Here is a 17206-nt window from a genome sequence, read left to right as displayed (position 1 = left end):
TATTATGAAAACCTGTTTGAGATTGGTAGTATATGTCTTTAGTTTTGACAATAACTTTAAGAAGGAATACTAAGTTAAAGTCCTGTTAGACTTCATATCTTTACTTTTTTTATAAGTAGAACAAATAGAAATTAATAGTAATTTTCATTTTTCAGTAAATGAATGCTATATATAATAGACTTAAGATGCTTAGTTATTGACATTCAAAGAGATGATAATTTTAAGTGAAAATGTTATCTTACAGACCAATTTTTATATTTTCATTATTAATTTCTATTATAAAAGCCTTAGGAATCATTAAATATAATAACATAATGGGTGAATCAGTAGTTATTGGCCTCTTTTTTTATTCACAGACACAAAAGAAAGCAGACATGTTTCCTGTTATTTATAGGAGAGAAAAAAATGATGGGCATTTACCAGTACCACTCCTGTTTCTACAGACTTAGTTGTCAGCTCGGGTAGTTTTTTGATTACCACAGTTCTTTATTTATGACCTAGGGTTTCAGATTGCTTCACCCTAAGATATATTTTAAAGAAAACTTAGACTTTTATGGATTTCTTCCAGTTTTCTTTAGGAATAGTGTAATTTTTACTTAGATTCCTGTGATATGTTTTTCTTGTTTTTTCCTTTAGCATCATCCGTGATTACCCAAATGCTGGGCCACAGTTGCTTGGTGGAATCTTAGCAGATGAGATGGGTCTCGGAAAGACAGTGGAGGTTTTGGCTCTGATTCTGACACATACTCGACAAGATGTCAAACAAGATGCTCTCACTCTTCCTGAGGTAGGAGGAGTACTGTAGTGCTGAGAAAGCAGGGGACATATGTTCTCAAAGAGCATCATATGGCGAACATTTGCTTGGCACTTAAGCCAGCACTTTCAGTTTACTTTGAGGCTAATGATTTTTACAAGTTATTAGTTAACTTCAAGTGGGCACAGATAATAGGATGTTTGTGACCTGGCAGGGTTTTTGTAAGTGATATTAGCCAACTAGGAAAGGGATATGCTCTCTTAGGAAAGTACTGTGAGTTCATTGAATATTTTGCCAGTACTACAAGCTTCCATATTACCACTAAATATTTTTGAGTGATTTGTTTTTAATTGTACAGATCTCAGATATGTAAATCATAGAATCTAATGATTGATTAATAGATTGCTAAATGAATCAAACTCTTAAGTCCTCATTCCAAAATATATAATTGTGTTTAAAAATATAAATTTTAGAGTTTATGAGGGTGCCCCGAGACAAATGTAGCTCATAATTTCAAATAACCAGATCTAAAATCAACACACTAGTTAAGGACATAATTGATTACTTGTAGGGCCCATGGTGCTCACAACTTTAATGATAATGTGATCTTCTGATAGGGTCAGATTTGCAAAGTTAAAGTTAACTTTATAGATTTGAGTATGGAATAGAAAATATCTATTTAATTGTAAAAAAGAAAAATGTTAGAATATATAGTTTTAATTGTCGGTAACTTCTATATTAATTCCATACTTAAACAAGCCTTTAAAAGGTAATTTTAGAAGTTCTACACTTAACATTTGGGTAATTTAAGATAATATAACAGTTTTTAAAAGTGATGGCCAGCAGTAAGCCCTGAGATATTAGAAAAAAAAAAAAAAGGTTTGTATGTATGAATAGCATTCTAGCTCTTTCATCATTTTTTACAACTCTCTTGCATCTCCTTAGTAGAAGGAGGGTTAATTTTAATAAGCAATCCCAATTACTGAAAACAAAGCACTGTGTGACTACTGAATGTTGTTTATATCAGGGAAAAGTGGTGAATTATTTCATTCCATCACATTATTCTGGAGGAAAAGTAAAAAACACAGAAACCCAGAATATGGAATTTGAACCAAAAGAAAAAGTTCAGTGTCCCCGTAAGTATGAAATCTTTAAAGAAAATACCTTTTTTACAGTCATCTTTGTGATAGTTCTTTCATTCCTTGTATAGAGCTATATTGTAATTGTTATGAATTGTTTTCATAGTCATTTATACTTTGTATAAATGGAGTCAATTACAAGTCTTAACAAAAGTAAAGATTTATTCTTTCATTTGATTGATTTTTTTTTTAGTCTAGATAGTTCTTATTCAGTCTTTTATATTTGAATTTCTTAATCTTACAGTTTAATCCAGGTTTTGTTTATTCTCAGTCATAGTTACTTCAAATTCTTCTAGCAAATGATTATTTCCCTTAAGTAGCATATATATATAGATAATTGTGAGAGGTTTTTAAAATACAATTTTAAATGATAGTTGCTTTCTAAGGTTAACAAATTAAAGAATAATTCTTCCTTAAGTTATTTCTATAATAATTTATTAATGTGTTGAGATAAACTTATTACATATTCTTCAAAATGATGATACACAAGCAATATATCTCCAATAAATCTTTGCTTTATATTTTCTCAACTTAGTTCTCAATGCATTTAACTGTGTTCTGTTTTTTTGATTTTAATTATTTTGACTGAGTTAGCATATCCTTTTGCATATAGCTACACGTGTGATGATCCTGACAGCTGTGAAAGAAATGAATGGAAAAAAAGGAGTTTCCATCCTTTCCATCTATAAATATGTCAGTTCTATATATAGATATGATGTTCAGCGGAACAGGAGTCTTCTGAAACGGATGCTGAAATGTTTAATTTTTGAAGGTCTTGTGAAACAGATCAAAGGCCATGGTTTTTCTGGAACTTTTACATTGGGGAAGAATTACAAGGAAGAGGATATATATGATAAAACAAAAAAGCAGGTAACAGAACATTTGTTAAGTTGCTGTATGTGATGCCTTATAGAAGGCATTGAATAGATCCCATTTGATACTGAGGCTCTTAGACACTAAAGGTAAAAAACAAACTAAAATAATCACATATGGCTGTGACTTATCTTTTCTACTTCCTGAATATAAGTTTCACCAGAGTAGAACTATTATTTTGTTTACTAAGCCCAGAGAAGAGTGCTTGGCACATAGCAAATAACCAATAAATATTTACTGGATGAATTATATTAGTGGGTTAAGCATATTATAGAGTTTAAAATAACTCTAAAGAATATATTTTTTAAAGAGAAAAAAAAATAAGTTAAGCAGATCTATCCTCATCATGCTGTTGTCAGCAGTTAAAAACATCTGTAGTTTAAAAATATTAGATACCTTACATTTGCTTAGCTCTTTATATACATTTTCAGTTTTTTATATAAATTCTTATTTTTCTCATATCATCTTAGGAAATTTTTACATTTTGTTATAAAATTGCTTTTTGGGGCTCTTAATTTCAAATTTGCATTTAAAAAATTGGTTACATAGCTATTAAATCAGGTAAAGGGGGCTTGACTGAATCAATCAGAATAGCGTGAGCATTGGATATAGAGATTACCATAAATAAATGAATGAATAAACTAACTTTTTTTTTTTAATATTTTATTTATTCATGAGAGAGACAGAGAGAATGGCAGAGGCACAGGCAGAGGGAGAAGCAGGCTTCATGCAGGGAGCCTGATGTGGGACTCAATCTCGGGTCTCCAGGATCAGGCCCTGCTGAAGGCAGGTGCTAAACCACTGAGCCACCCGGGCTGCTCAATAAACTAACTTTAAATAAATAAATCAGATAAAGACTAATACAATAAGTCAAAGTTTAGGACAACCAGCTTGTCTACTCTGAAAGAAATGGCAGATTAAAAAGTTCACTTTCTGGAGTAGAGATTACCATAAATAAATGAATGAATAAACTAACTTTATTTTTTTTAATATTTTATTTATTATGAGAGAGACAGAAGACAAGAAAAGTTCACTTTCTGGAGTAGAGATTACCATAAATAAATGAATGAATAAACTAACTTTATTTTTTTTAATATTATTATTTATTTATGAGAGAGACAGAAGACAAGAGAGACAGAGAGAGAGGCAGAGGCACAGGCAGAGGGAGAAGCAGGCTCCCTGCAAGGAGCCCAATGCATGACTCAGTTCTCGAACTGGGATTACACTCTGAGCCAAAGGCAGATGCTCAACCGCTGAGCCACCCAGGCATCTCAAAAGGAAAATCTTCAATTAAAATCATTCATTTAATTTTAAGTGTTCCAACTCCTCTGTTCCTCTCCTCAGTTCTTTTTTTTTTTTTTTTAAGATTTTATTTATTTATTCATGAGAGAGAGAGAGAGAGAGCCATCCAGGGATTCCCCAATCTCAGTTCTTATATCACTTCTAGGACACTATTGCTAGCGCCTACCTCTCCGTCAAAGCCCCTCTGTTACATACCCTCTTACACATTCCTATACCATCGTTTCACTTGTTATTATTCTCCCATTTCCAATTGACCCCTTCGGAGACCACGAGTTAAGTATTTCTCATATTTGTATCCCCAGCATCTAGCACTATACCTGGCACAGAATTGGCATTCAGTAAATAATTTCAGGAAGGGACACCGGTAGAAAGGAGAAAAAAGGAATTTATTTGCTAATTGTAGTAACTAGTAGATTAATTTTCACTTTCTTTAAATGCTATGTCTTAGTGCTTGGTATGTTTATAATGATCCTAGTTTGTCTATTTATGTATTATAAAAACTACAGTCTTCTATTGGTTTAGACAAACTATAAATTATAAGAAGTTAATTTCAATATACTACCTTTCTAATTTTTATTGTCTTCAAATTTTACTTTACCATAATGGAGCCTCCCTTTTTTAGACCTAGAGAGTACAGAGGGCGGATTGAAAGCCACTGATCAGGAATGATTCTCCTCTGGGAAAATGGTAGCAAAGAATGACTATTGGGCTTTTATGGAAAACTTATAAGTAAGGTTGGGAATATAATTTCAGAAATGTAATCATGTTGAAATCAATTAATTAAATAATATTTTCCTTAGGCAGTAGGGAGTCCAAGGAAAATTCAGAAAGAATCCAGAAAATCAGGGAGCAAAGACACAGATTCTGAATACTTGCCATCAAACACATCTGATGATGATGATGATCCTTACTATTATTATTATAAGGCTCGGAGAAATCGTAGTAAATTCAGGAAAAAGCCTGTTACATCCACAAAAAAGGGAAAAGGTCAGCCTAATATCAATCTCAGTTCACAAGATCACTGTCCAGCTACCAATGACTCTGGAATTACCGATGTTGCCACATCTAAAAGTGCATGTATCTTTGAAGGCAAGCAAGAACATGCAGCTGAGGACCAAGCTGAATCTCTAAACCCTGCTGATGGTGATGTGCCACAATCTACTATCTTGAGTCCCTGTAATTCCTCTGATTATCGCTTTGAATGCATATGTGGTGAACTTGACCAAGTAGACCGTAAACCTCGTGTTCAGTGCCTGAAATGCCATCTGTGGCAACATGCAAAATGTGTGAATTATGAAGAGAAGAATCTGAAGATTAAACCTTTTTACTGTCCCCACTGTCTTGTTGCAATGGAGCCAGTATCAACAAGAGCAACTCTGATCATCTCGCCCAGTTCCATCTGTCATCAGTGGGTGGATGAAATCAACAGGCATGTGAGGTCATCATCTCTTCGAGTCTTGGTAAGGCAGTTTGGGCTCTTGAAAGGGATAGGAAAATGTCAGTTTTTGCTTCCTTGTGATAAGTTTCATAATCTTTGTCACTTTGTTCTTTATCCCAAAAATTAACTTAAATAGATAATATGAGGTCAGAACTTGAAAAGGAAAACGAGAAATGAAAATGAAAGAGTGGATTCTATATTCTTGTCTGACATCAGGCATTTTGAGTGAAAAGATGTGAAAGCTTTTGAAAAAATTCATCATGTAAACAAAAAAGACTTCATATATGCATTTATACTCTCAGACAGAAATGCAGTCCAAAGGCACCATTGTGTTAACAGTAGCTACTTGTCTGATCTCTACCTCTTAGCTCCAGAATCATCTTCTGAAGCCTCACCGTATCTGTAAAATAAGAATTTACTCATTCAACAGTTATTGAGCACCTACAATATACTAAGAATTGTGCTAAGTTCTAAAAATAGTACACCCTCACATACTTTGAAGATTAAATGATTTGATAAAAAGTGCTGGTACATAGTACGTTGTAATTTACTAATGTTAGTATTTCTTTTTTTATTGAAGTATAACTGACATACAGTGTTCTATTAATTTTAAGTATGTAACAGTGAATTGACAATTCTATATGTTAAGCTATACTCAACATGAGAAGTGTAGTTATCTGTCACCATGCAATGTTATTACAGTATTATTGATTATATTACCTATACTCTATTTTTCATCCTGGTGACTTATATATCTTAGAACTAGAACTCTGGGGCAGCCTGGGTGGCTCAGTGGTTCAGCGCTGCCTTCAACCCAGGGTGTGGTCCTGTAGACCCGGCATCGACTCCCGTATCAGGCTCCCTGCATTCAATGGAGCATGCTTCTTCCTCTGCCTGTGTCTGTGCCTCTCTCTCTGTTTTTTTTTTTTTTCTCTCTCTCTATGTCTCTCATGAATAAATAAATCATAAAAAAAACCTTTAAAAAAAAAGGACTAGAATTCTGTACTTCTTAATTCCTATTTCACCCACCCCCTCAATTCCCTCTGCTCTGCTAACCACCAGTTTGTTCTCGCTATTTATACTTTATGTTTATTCATTTGGTTTTTTAGGGTTCCACATATAAATGATATATGGGTTTATCTTTCTTTCTCTGACTTACTTCATCAGGCCTAATACCTCGAGGCTCATATTGTCACAAATGGAAAGATCTTACTCTTTTTTATAACTAATATTCAACTGTATATTTTTATACACCATATCTTTTTTATCTATCCATCTGTCAGTGAACACAGGTTGCTTCCATAACTTGGCTATTGTAAATAATACTGCAATAAACCTAGGGGTGACTATATTTTCAAATTAGTGTTTTCATTTTCTTTGGGTAAATAGTGGAATTACTGGATCATATAGTATTTCTGGGTTTGTTTGTTTGTTTTAAAGATTTTATTTATTCATGAGACACAGAGAGAGGCAGAGGGAGAAGCAGGCTCCATGCATAGAGCCCGACACAGGACTCGATCCCAGGTCTCCAAGATCCCGCACGGGGCTGAAAGCGGCACTAAACTGCTAAGCCACCCAGGCTGCCTCTTTTTTAATTTTGGTGGGAACTTTCAAACTATTTTCTACAGTGGTTGCAAGCAGTTTACATTCCCACCCACAGTGCACTAGAGAATTTCCTCTTCTCCATATCTTCACCAATGCTTGTTTGTTCTTATCTTTTTGATACTAGCCATTCTGACCAGTGTGAGGTGATACCTCCTTGTTTGATTTGCATTTCTGTTCTAGTGATGTCGAGCATCTTTTTTATGTGTCTGTTGGCCATCTGTATATCTTCTTTGGAGAAATGTCTGTTCAGATCCTCTGCCTATTTTTTAATCATATCTTTTTTTTTTTTTATGTCAAGCTACATAAGTTCTTTATATATTTTGGATATTAACTCCTTAATGGATATATCACTTGCAAATATCTTTCCCATTCACTGGATTGCCTTTTTGGTTTTTTTTTTAAATATTTTATTTATTTATTAACGAAAGAGAGAGAGAGAGGCAGAGACACAAGCAGAGGGAGAAGCAGGCTCCACGCAGGAGCCCAACATGGGACTCGATCCCGGGTCTCCAGGATCAGGCCCTGGACTGAAAGCGGCACTAAACCGCTGAGTCACCTGGGCTGCCCTGCCTTTTTGTTTTGATGGTGTTCTTTGCTGTGTGTAAGGTTTCTATTCTGCTTCAGTGTCAGTAGTTTACTTTTGTTTTTGTTTCCCTTGCCTGAAGTTGCCAGACCAACTTCTAAGAGGTGACTGCCAGTGTTTTGTTTTAGGAATTTTATGGTTTCAACTCTCACATTTAGATTTTTATTTCATTTTGAGTTAATTTTTATATGGTATAAGAAAGTGGATCGCTTTTATTTGTTTGCATGTAGCTGTCCAGTTTTCCCAGCACCCATTTATTGAAGATACTATCTTTTCTCCATTGTATATTCTTGCCCTTTTATCATAGATAAACTAACCATATAAGTATGGGTTTATTTATGGGCTGTCTTGTTCCATTGCTCTTTGTATTTCTTTTTGTGTCAGTACCGTACTCTTGACTACTACAGCTCTTGAAGTATATCTTGAGGTCGAGGATTGTGATACGTTCAGCTCTTGCAGGATTGCTTTGACTATTCAAGGCTTTCTGTGGTTCCATACCAGTTTTGAGGATTATTTGTTCTAGTTCTGTGAAAAAATGCTATTGGTATTCTGATAGGGATTGCACTGAATCTGTAGATTGCTTTGGGTACTATGGATATTTTAACAATATTAATTTTTTTAATGCATAAGCATGGTTTATCTTTCCGTTTGTGTATTTCATCTTCAGTTTTTGTCTTCAGTGTCTTACAGTTTTCAGATAATAGGTATTTTACCTTCTTGGTTAAAATTATTTCTAGTATTTTTTTCTTTGTGATATAATTGTAAAAGTGATCATTTTCCTAATTTCTCTTTCCTAATTAGGATCTTTTCCTAATTTCCTAATTATTAGTGTATAGAAGTACAACAGATCTCTGTATATTAATTTTGTATCCTGTAACTTTACCGAATTCACTAATTGGTTCCGATAGTTTTTAGGTGGAATCTTTAGGGTTTTCTATATATATACAATTATGCCATCTGATAATAGTGACAGTTAAACTCCCTTCTTAATAATTTGGACCAGTTAGGGTGCCTTTTATTTCTTTTTCTCATCTGATTGCTGCAGCTAAGACTTTCAGGACTATGTTGAATAAAAGTGGTGAAAACAGATACCCTTGTCATACTCTTGACCCTAGAGGGAAAGCTTTCAGTTTTTCACCATTGAGTACAATGTTAGCTGTGTGTTGTCATATACGGTCTTTACTATGTTGAGATATGTTTCCTCTAAACCCATTTTGTTGAGTTTTGAGGGTGGTTTTTTTTTTTTTAAGATTTTTATTTATTTATTCATGAGACACATTGCGAGAGAGAGAGAGAGAGAGAGAGAGAGAGGCAGGCAGAGACACAGGCAGAGGGAGAAGCAGAGTCCATGCAGGGAGCCCGATGTGGAACTCGATCCCGGGTCTCCAGGATCACGCCCTGGGCCGAAAGCAGGTACTAAACCACTGAGCCACCCAGGCTGCCCAAGTTTTGAGTTTTTGATGTTCATATTCTTCACTCCCTTTGTTCTTTCCACACAAATGTTACTTAAGGTTTTCGATATTTCAGCTACTGCTTATAGACATGGAAAAAGAATATAGTAATAAGTAAAACACCCATCTGTGCCCTTGAGGAGCTCTATTTTGTAAGGTAGATAGCCCTTGCTTTGAATCTAGACTCTGCCAGTTTTGAGCAAGAAACTTGATGTTTCATATGTGTAGGATAGGAGTAATAACAACTACGAACAAGATTGTTATTGAAGATAAGAGTTAAAGCTTAGCATGGTGTCCGAAATATAAAAGATATTCAGTAAATTATAGCTCTTACTGTTCTACTTCTTCATACCTTTGTATGCACTACCTACCTTTTCTTCTTGCTCCCCCTGGGAGAACTCCTAAGTGTTCTTCAAGATCCACCTCAAATTTTCACTCCTCTCTGAACTTACCTTCTCAGCTCCAACATTGGTCTTTCCACTGTGCTACCACTTTTACTTCTGTTACATTTCCTTTCACATTGCTTATGTCATTGGTCTTCCACCCTAAAATGTATCTTTCTCTAGGCATATGGAGAATATATCTCATAGCGTGTCTGGTACTAAACAAATAGAGCTCAGTAAAGATATAAAGGAATGAATATTTTAGTTATCTTTGATGAGCCTTTCTGCAATAATTCTATCTGTGGTGATTATTTCCTAGGTATACCAAGGAGTGAAGAAAGATGGTTTTTTACAACCTCATTTTTTGGCTGAACAGGATATAGTTATCATTACCTATGATGTCCTTCGTTCAGAACTAAACTATGTAGATATCCCACACAGCAATAGTGAGGATGGACGTCGCTTACGGAACCAGAAGCGCTATATGGCCATTCCCAGCCCCCTAGTAGCTGTGGAGTGGTGGAGGATCTGCCTTGATGAAGCCCAGATGGTTGAATGTCCTGCTGTGAAAGTGAGCATTTCTGCAGAATCTTATGAGCACTGGGGAAGAAAAAAGAAGAGATTGGGGAAACTGTCCATAAAAAATTTAATAATTTAAGTGTAATTAACCCACAATACTGATATTGGCAAAAAGTTTGCTATTAAACGCAATACATTTGCTTTTCTGTTGTTCCATGAATTTCATAACCCTTAGGAATTATTTTGGTACTAGGTGAATTATTGCTTTATATGCAGAGCCTATGTGTATTTCAGTAAGATGGCAGTTTATGTGTGGTGCAGATGAAAGTAAACTCTGTTTAGGGACTTTTCTAAGCATTTCTGCTAAGTGGAAAGCTTATCATTATAGGTCCTGATAGTTTTGGGCCAAAGTTAACCGGCAATTTTTTATCAGAGAGACCATATCATAACAGACTATGCTACTTTAGAATGCAGAGTATTGATTCAGCTTTTGTTCATCATATATCTTTATTCTGTCTTCTTTGGCCAGTTTGTAACCTGAACTCAATTTATGAATGGTATCTATTAGTACATTTAGTCCACATCTGAAGAATGGAGTGTCTTAGGGGATGTATCGGTCATTCAGGGAGGCTTTTCATTCTACACAAACTTGAACTACTCTTCCTCTTTTGAGGAGGGCACATGGCAGCTTGTTACTAATGGGAGCCACTACTAGAAGATGACCCATTCATTTTGACATTTAACTTTGAGTGTGATAGCTGTTAAATAAGAGTGAATATGTTTGACCTGAAGCATAGCTTTTCATGGACTGCTCTCAGGAGTAAGCATATTCCTGATTTGCCGTCTTTTTTTTCTTTTCTTTTTTATTTCATATTTCTCTCTCATTAGGCTGCAGAAATGGCTCAGCGCTTGAGTGGGATTAATCGCTGGTGCATCAGTGGCACTCCAGTGCAAAGAGGATTGGAGGGTAATGTGTGCTTTCCTCACATTTGGCATGTATTTTTAAAGCTTGCTTTTTTTTGAAGAAAATATATGTTTAACCTATGTTAAAATCCTTACTTAAGTGATGTACATATATTTATATTTAATTCCTAGTGGTCTCAAGCATTTATCTTTTTAAATGAAATTGAGGGGTTTTTGTTTTTATCTATGAGGACAGATACACCATGAGTAGTCCCATAGTCATAAGTCAAACAGTCATTGTGCCCTCCTCAGCAGGTCTAAAGATGCAGGTCTAAATTGAAGTCAGAGTTCCAAAGCAGTAAGTACAAAACAGAAAGAGCCTAACAAGGGAGAGAAGAGAGGGAAAAGGAATTAATTTCAATTGGCTCTATCTACAAAAATAAGGATCATGATTTTCATTGGCTGATCCATAAAGAGTGGGATCACAATTTTATTAATTGTAAGAGTTATAAAAGTTCATAGCTTTCTAATATCGCCTCATACACTTAGACCATTATTCCTTCAACTGTTCCTCTTGGGCATTTAGATTGTGTCAGGTTCTCCTCCACTCCCACATGCACGTTGTAACTCTTGCCTCTACATTCATCTCATCCATATAACTTAACTTTTTCTGTAAAACAGATGTTGCATTACAAATTTCATTCAAGTTGTGAATATTTAAAACTAGAAGTTGTATTAAATGTTGTTTTAGATAATAAATTTTCAGAAAAGCTGTTATTAAAATGTGGTTATAAAATGTAGATATTCTTGAAGTCCTGTGGCAAATGTTCATCCTCAAAACTTATGTTTCTTTTTAAAAAAAATTTACTGAAATTCAGGTTTTTATACATTGTTTTCAACAAGTTAACTTACCATTTTTTTTAACTTGCCATTTTTTAAGATAAAAATATCAGTATTCATTACTATGATCTGAAAAACTAATTTTTAAATTATTTTTAGGGGCAAAATGTTTTCTAGGAAGATCTTAACTATGTGTTTAAATATTTGCATAATTTATCAATAATATCACTGCTAATTAAAAGGCCAAATTTAGTGGTCTGCTACTACATTTGGAAATTGCCCAAATTTTAAGTGTTTAGTTTTAATAAGATTTTATTAGGCTCAAAAGTTAGCTGAGAGGGTACAAGAAAAAGAAAATGACTGTCAGAGTTACATTTTTCTAATTTTAACATTGAAAGAATATAACAGTAATTCCTCAGTTTCCTGGTTAGGTTATTTTGGATACATAAGGTATTGACAGGTATTTAAGCACTTACACCATGTAACAAATTCTTGAGTAATTTTTTTTAATTCCAGTATAATTATCATATAGTGTTATATTAGTTTTAGGTGTACAGTGTAGTGATTCAGTATTTGTATATATACATTGCTCAGTGTTCATCACAGTAAGTGTACTCTTAATCCCCTTTACCATCTCACTCATCCCTCCACCCACCTCCCCTCTGGTAACTATCAGTTTATTCTCTATATTTAAGAGTCTGTTTTGTTGTCTTTTTTTTCTTTGTTCATTTGTTTTGTTTCTTAAATTACACATAGGAGTTAAATCCTATACTATTTATCTTTTTCTGACTTATTTCACTTAGCATTATATACCCTCTAGATCCATTCATGTTGTTGCATGTGGCAGGATTTCATTCTTTTTTATGGCTGAGTAATATTCCAGTGTATATATTACATCTTCTTTATCCATTCACCCACCTATCAATGGACACTTGAGTTGCTTCCATAATTTGGCTGTTGTAAATAATCTTGCAATAATGCAGGGATATATAGCTTTTTGAATAAGTGTTTGTTTCTTTAGGCGGGTAAATACCCAGTAGTGGAATTGCTGGATCATATGATAATTCTATTTTTCATTTTTTGAGGAACTTCCATACTCTTTTCCACAGTGGCTGCACCGGTTTGCATTCCACCAACAGTGCACAAGATTTTCGTTTTCTCCACATCCTTGCTCACACTGGTTGTTTGTTGTGGTTTTGATTGTAGCCATTCTGACTGGTGTGAGGTGATACTGTGATTTTGATTTGCATTTCCCTAATGATAAGTGATGTTAGCATCTTTTCATGTGTATGTTGGCCTTCCAAAGTCTGTATGTCTTTGGAGAAATGTCTCTACAGCTTTATTGAGGTATAAATGACATTCAATAAAACTGTAAATATTTAAAATATAAAATTTGTCAATGTTTTACCTACATATATCCCCATGAATCTATTTACACAATTATGATGATGATCAGCCCCAAAAGTTTCCTCAAGCCCAAGTTACCTGAAAAAGACCTTCTCTAAACTTTCTGATAGTTTATCTTTCCTCTTTGCTTCCATAATTCTCTGATGTCTTTAACACTATGCTTCTTCATTGTATCTCTTTTTGTAGTTGTTGTAGTAGAAATATTAGCCAGCCCAGATTCACTGTGGTGTAGTTGGAAGTGGAAATCTCATTTATTTTCTTTTTTTTTTAAATAAATTTATTTTTATTGGTGTTCAATTTACCAACATACAGAATAACACCCAGTGCTCATCCCATCAAGTGCCCCCCTCAGTGCCCATCACCCATTCACCCCCACCCCCCGCCCTCCTCCCCTTCCACTACCCCTAGTTCGTTTCCCAGAGCAGGAGTCTTCATGTTCTGTCTCCCTTTCTGATATTTCCCACACATTTCTTCTCCCTTCCCTTATATTCCCTTTCACTATTATTTATATTCCCCAAATGAATGAGAACATACACTGTTTGCCCTTCTCCGATTGACTTACTTCACTCAGCATAATACCCTCCAGTTCCATCCACGTCGAAGCAAATGGTGGGTATTTGTCATTTCTAATGGCTGAGTAATATTCCATTGTATACATAAACCACATCTTCTTTATCCATTCATCTTTCGATGGACACCGAGGCTCCTTCCACAGTTTGGCTATCGTGGCCATTGCTGCTATAAACATCGGGGTGCACGTGTCCCGGTGTTTCATTGCATTTGAATCTTTGGGGTAAATCCCCAACGGTGCAATTGCTGGGTTGTAGGGCAGGCCTATTTTTAACTCTTTGAGGAACCTCCACACAGTTTTCCAGAGTGGCTGCACCAGTTCACATTCCCACCAACAGTGTAAGAGGGTTCCCTTTTCTCCGCATCCTCTCCAACATTTGTGGTTTCCTGCCTTGTTAATTTTCCCCATTCTCACTGGTGTGAGGTGGTATCTCATTGTGGTTTTGATTTGTATTTCCCTGATGGCAAGTGATGCAGAGCATTTTCTCATGTGCATGTTGGCCATGTCTATGTCTTCCTCTGTGAGATTTCTCTTCATGTCCTTTGCCCATTTCATGATTGGATTGTTTGTTTCTTTGGTGTTGAGTTTAATAAGTTCTTTATAGATCTTGGAAACTAGCCCTTCATCTGATACGTCATTTGCAAATATCTTCTCCCATTCTGGAGGTTGTCTTTGAGTTTTGTTGACTGTATCCTTTGCTGTGCAAAAGCTTCTTATCTTGATGAAGTCCCAATAGTTCATTTTTGCTTTTGTTTCTTTTGCCTTCGTGGATGTATCTTGCAAGAAATTACTGTGGCTGAGTTCAAAAAGGGTGTTGCCTGTGTTCTCCTCTAGGATTTTGATGGAATCTTGTCTCACATTTAGATCTTTCATCCATTTTGAGTTTATCTTTGTGTATGGTGAAAGAGAGTGGTCAAACTCTCCCTCTTCGTCGATGACATGATACTCTACATAGAAAACCCAAAAGCCTCCACCCCAAGATTGCTAGAACTCATACAGCAATTTGGTAGTGTGGAAGGATACAAAATCAATGCCCAGAAATCAACGGCATTTCTATACACTAACAATGAGACTGAAGAAAGAGAAATTAAGGAGTCAATCCCATTTACAATTACACCCAAAAGCATAAGATACCTAGGAATAAACCTAACCAAAGAGGTAAAGGATCTATACCCTACAAACTATAGAACACTTCTGAAAGAAATTGAGGAAGACACAAAGAGATGGAAAACTATTCCATGCTCATGGATTGGCAGAATTAATATTGTGAAAATGTCAATGTTACCCAGGGCAATTTACACATTTAATGCAATCCCTATCAAAATACCATGGACTTTCTTCAGAGAGTTAGAACAAATTATTTTAAGATTTGTGTGGAATCAGAAAAGACCCCGAATAGCCAGGGGAATTTTAAAAAAGAAAACATATCTGGGGGCATCACAATGCCAGATTTCAGGTTGTACTACAAAGCTGTGGTCATCAAGACAGTGTGGTTCTGGCACAAAAACAGACACATAGATCAATGGAACAGAATAGAGAACCCAGAAGTAGACCCTGAACTTTATGGTCAACTAATATTCGATAAAGGAGGAAAGACTATCCATTGGAAGAAAGACAGTCTCTTCAATAAATGGTGCTGGGAAAATTGGACATCCACATGCAGAAGAATGAAACTATTTTCTTTTGATGTTAGAGGAGGGTTTCTCAATCTTGGCCCCATTAACATTTAGAGCTGGATACTTCTTTTTCGTTGGGACCTGTCCTGTGCATCTTAGGATATTTAGCTTCTACCCACTAGATGGCAGTAACACTCCTGCAATTGTGACACCTTCAACTGATTTTTAAGCATTGCCAAATATCCCCTCCAGGCAAAATCATACCACTTCATAACAACCAGGGTGACCACATTGAGTTGTATGTACATTCAAGAAATTACATTCACGTTTTTATTTTTCTTAATCTCTAAGATGTTTTAAAATTAATTATAATAAAGTATACAAGGTATTTAGCACAGTACTTGGAGGGTGTTAAATATGCAGTGAATGGTAGCTGCTTCCACTGCTGCTTTTGTTGTTTTTATTATCCATTTATATATTCGTTTATTCATTTTAGCTTCTTTAGAAGTGTTGACTCTAAATTACTTAAGTACTTTGCAGTGCATTTATTGGTTCACTTATTCTTTGTGAAGTATAACAGCAAAAAATAGACAAAGTCCCTGACCTTCTTGAGCTTACAGCGTAAAAGGGAAGTTATATTCATTAAGTACTTAGATAAGATTGTGGTCAAGATAATTTTAATGTATGAAATAAATATAAAAGTCAAACTCTAATAGGCTTCAGAAAAGATGTCTTGTTCTGTGACATCACATAATAGAGATATAGAAGGAAGTGACAGCTGAGCCAGGATCTGAAATACTAATATGAGCCAGGTAAAGAGGGAGGGAAGAATTCTCTGTTGTAAAGGAAACAAAATCTAATAAAGATGATCAGGCATAAAGAGATCAGAAGGATACCAGTGTGACTAGAATCCACAGAGCCAGGGAGAACACAGTAGGTTGAGAGGCTGAGTAGATGGACGTAGACCAGACCATGGAGGATTCTGTAGGCCATGATAAGGAATTGTTTTTATTTTCTGAAGAAGAGTAGGAGCTATTGAAAGGATTTAAACAAAGTGGTTGGGGATCATCTCATGGTGAGATTTGGATTTTAAAAACTCAAATTGCCATGTGGAGATGGTTCAGAAGTGACAAGAGTGGATAGTACATTATCAGTTGGCTACAATAAGTAAGCTAGATAAGTGACAGTGGCACTTTGGATTTGAACTAGGATGGTCCTGAAGAAATGGGAAAAAATGGATAAGAAAAAAATTAATAAGGCTTAATAGTGATCAGAAGATGCCAAAACATCTGACTTGCATCTATGGACAGTGAGAGTATTTACCAATGAAGAGCACCAGAAGAGAAGCATATTTGGGCAAAGAGGTTATAAATATGATTTTGGCAAGTTGAGTTTGAGGCATATTTGGGATCTCAAAGAAAAGGTAGTACATATGCAACTAGATTGATTTAAACAAAAACATATATATAATATATATCCATCGAAATCTGTATATAGGCAATACTTTCAGATGTTAACTAACTCTTAGAAATCATCAAAGTAACTTAATTCAACCTAAGTATTTGTTGGGCATATTCAGAATAAATGCTGTACGTAAGGTCATGGCCTTTTTATAAAAACAATTGTCATGGTTTCTCAAGAGCCTATATGAACATGTTTAACAATACAGAAAAATATAAAGAAAATTACACTCCACCATACTCTTCATTTGAAGATATAACCACTATTCTATTCTATTTTACATAAAGGTTTATAGGTTTATCCTCATACTGCATGCATTTTATATTCTTTTTTTATTGTATCATAAGCAGTTTTCCATATT

The 17206-nt window shown here is 35.1% G+C and overlaps 1 protein-coding gene and 1 long non-coding RNA gene across 4 annotated transcripts in view; one reads left to right on the top strand and one right to left on the bottom strand.

The window, feature by feature from the left end:
- SHPRH (SNF2 histone linker PHD RING helicase) overlaps positions 1-17206 on the top strand; it is a 94469-nt gene that overhangs the window by 16079 nt on the left and 61184 nt on the right. For all 3 annotated transcript variants that reach the window (XM_025422497.3, XM_025422498.3, XM_025422499.3), the window contains exons 6-11: positions 637-787; positions 1782-1890; positions 2507-2763; positions 4869-5528; positions 9848-10099; positions 10936-11014. In XM_025422497.3, the coding sequence (XP_025278282.1) occupies positions 637-787; positions 1782-1890; positions 2507-2763; positions 4869-5528; positions 9848-10099; positions 10936-11014 (1508 nt within the window). The remainder of the gene's footprint in view (positions 1-636; positions 788-1781; positions 1891-2506; positions 2764-4868; positions 5529-9847; positions 10100-10935; positions 11015-17206) is intronic.
- The window catches only part of LOC112644258 (uncharacterized), a 51532-nt gene continuing 44318 nt past the window's right edge, over positions 9993-17206 (bottom strand). Inside the window, exon 6 of the long non-coding RNA XR_003126258.3 lies at positions 9993-10128. This is a non-coding gene — a long non-coding RNA (uncharacterized LOC112644258). The remainder of the gene's footprint in view (positions 10129-17206) is intronic.

Source organism: Canis lupus, chromosome 1 (assembly GCF_003254725.2).
Source record: "Canis lupus dingo isolate Sandy chromosome 1, ASM325472v2, whole genome shotgun sequence".
Lineage (NCBI taxonomy): Eukaryota > Metazoa > Chordata > Mammalia > Carnivora > Canidae > Canis > Canis lupus.
Note: the sequence above shows the minus strand (reverse complement) of the source record. Positions and strands in the feature narration are given on the sequence as shown.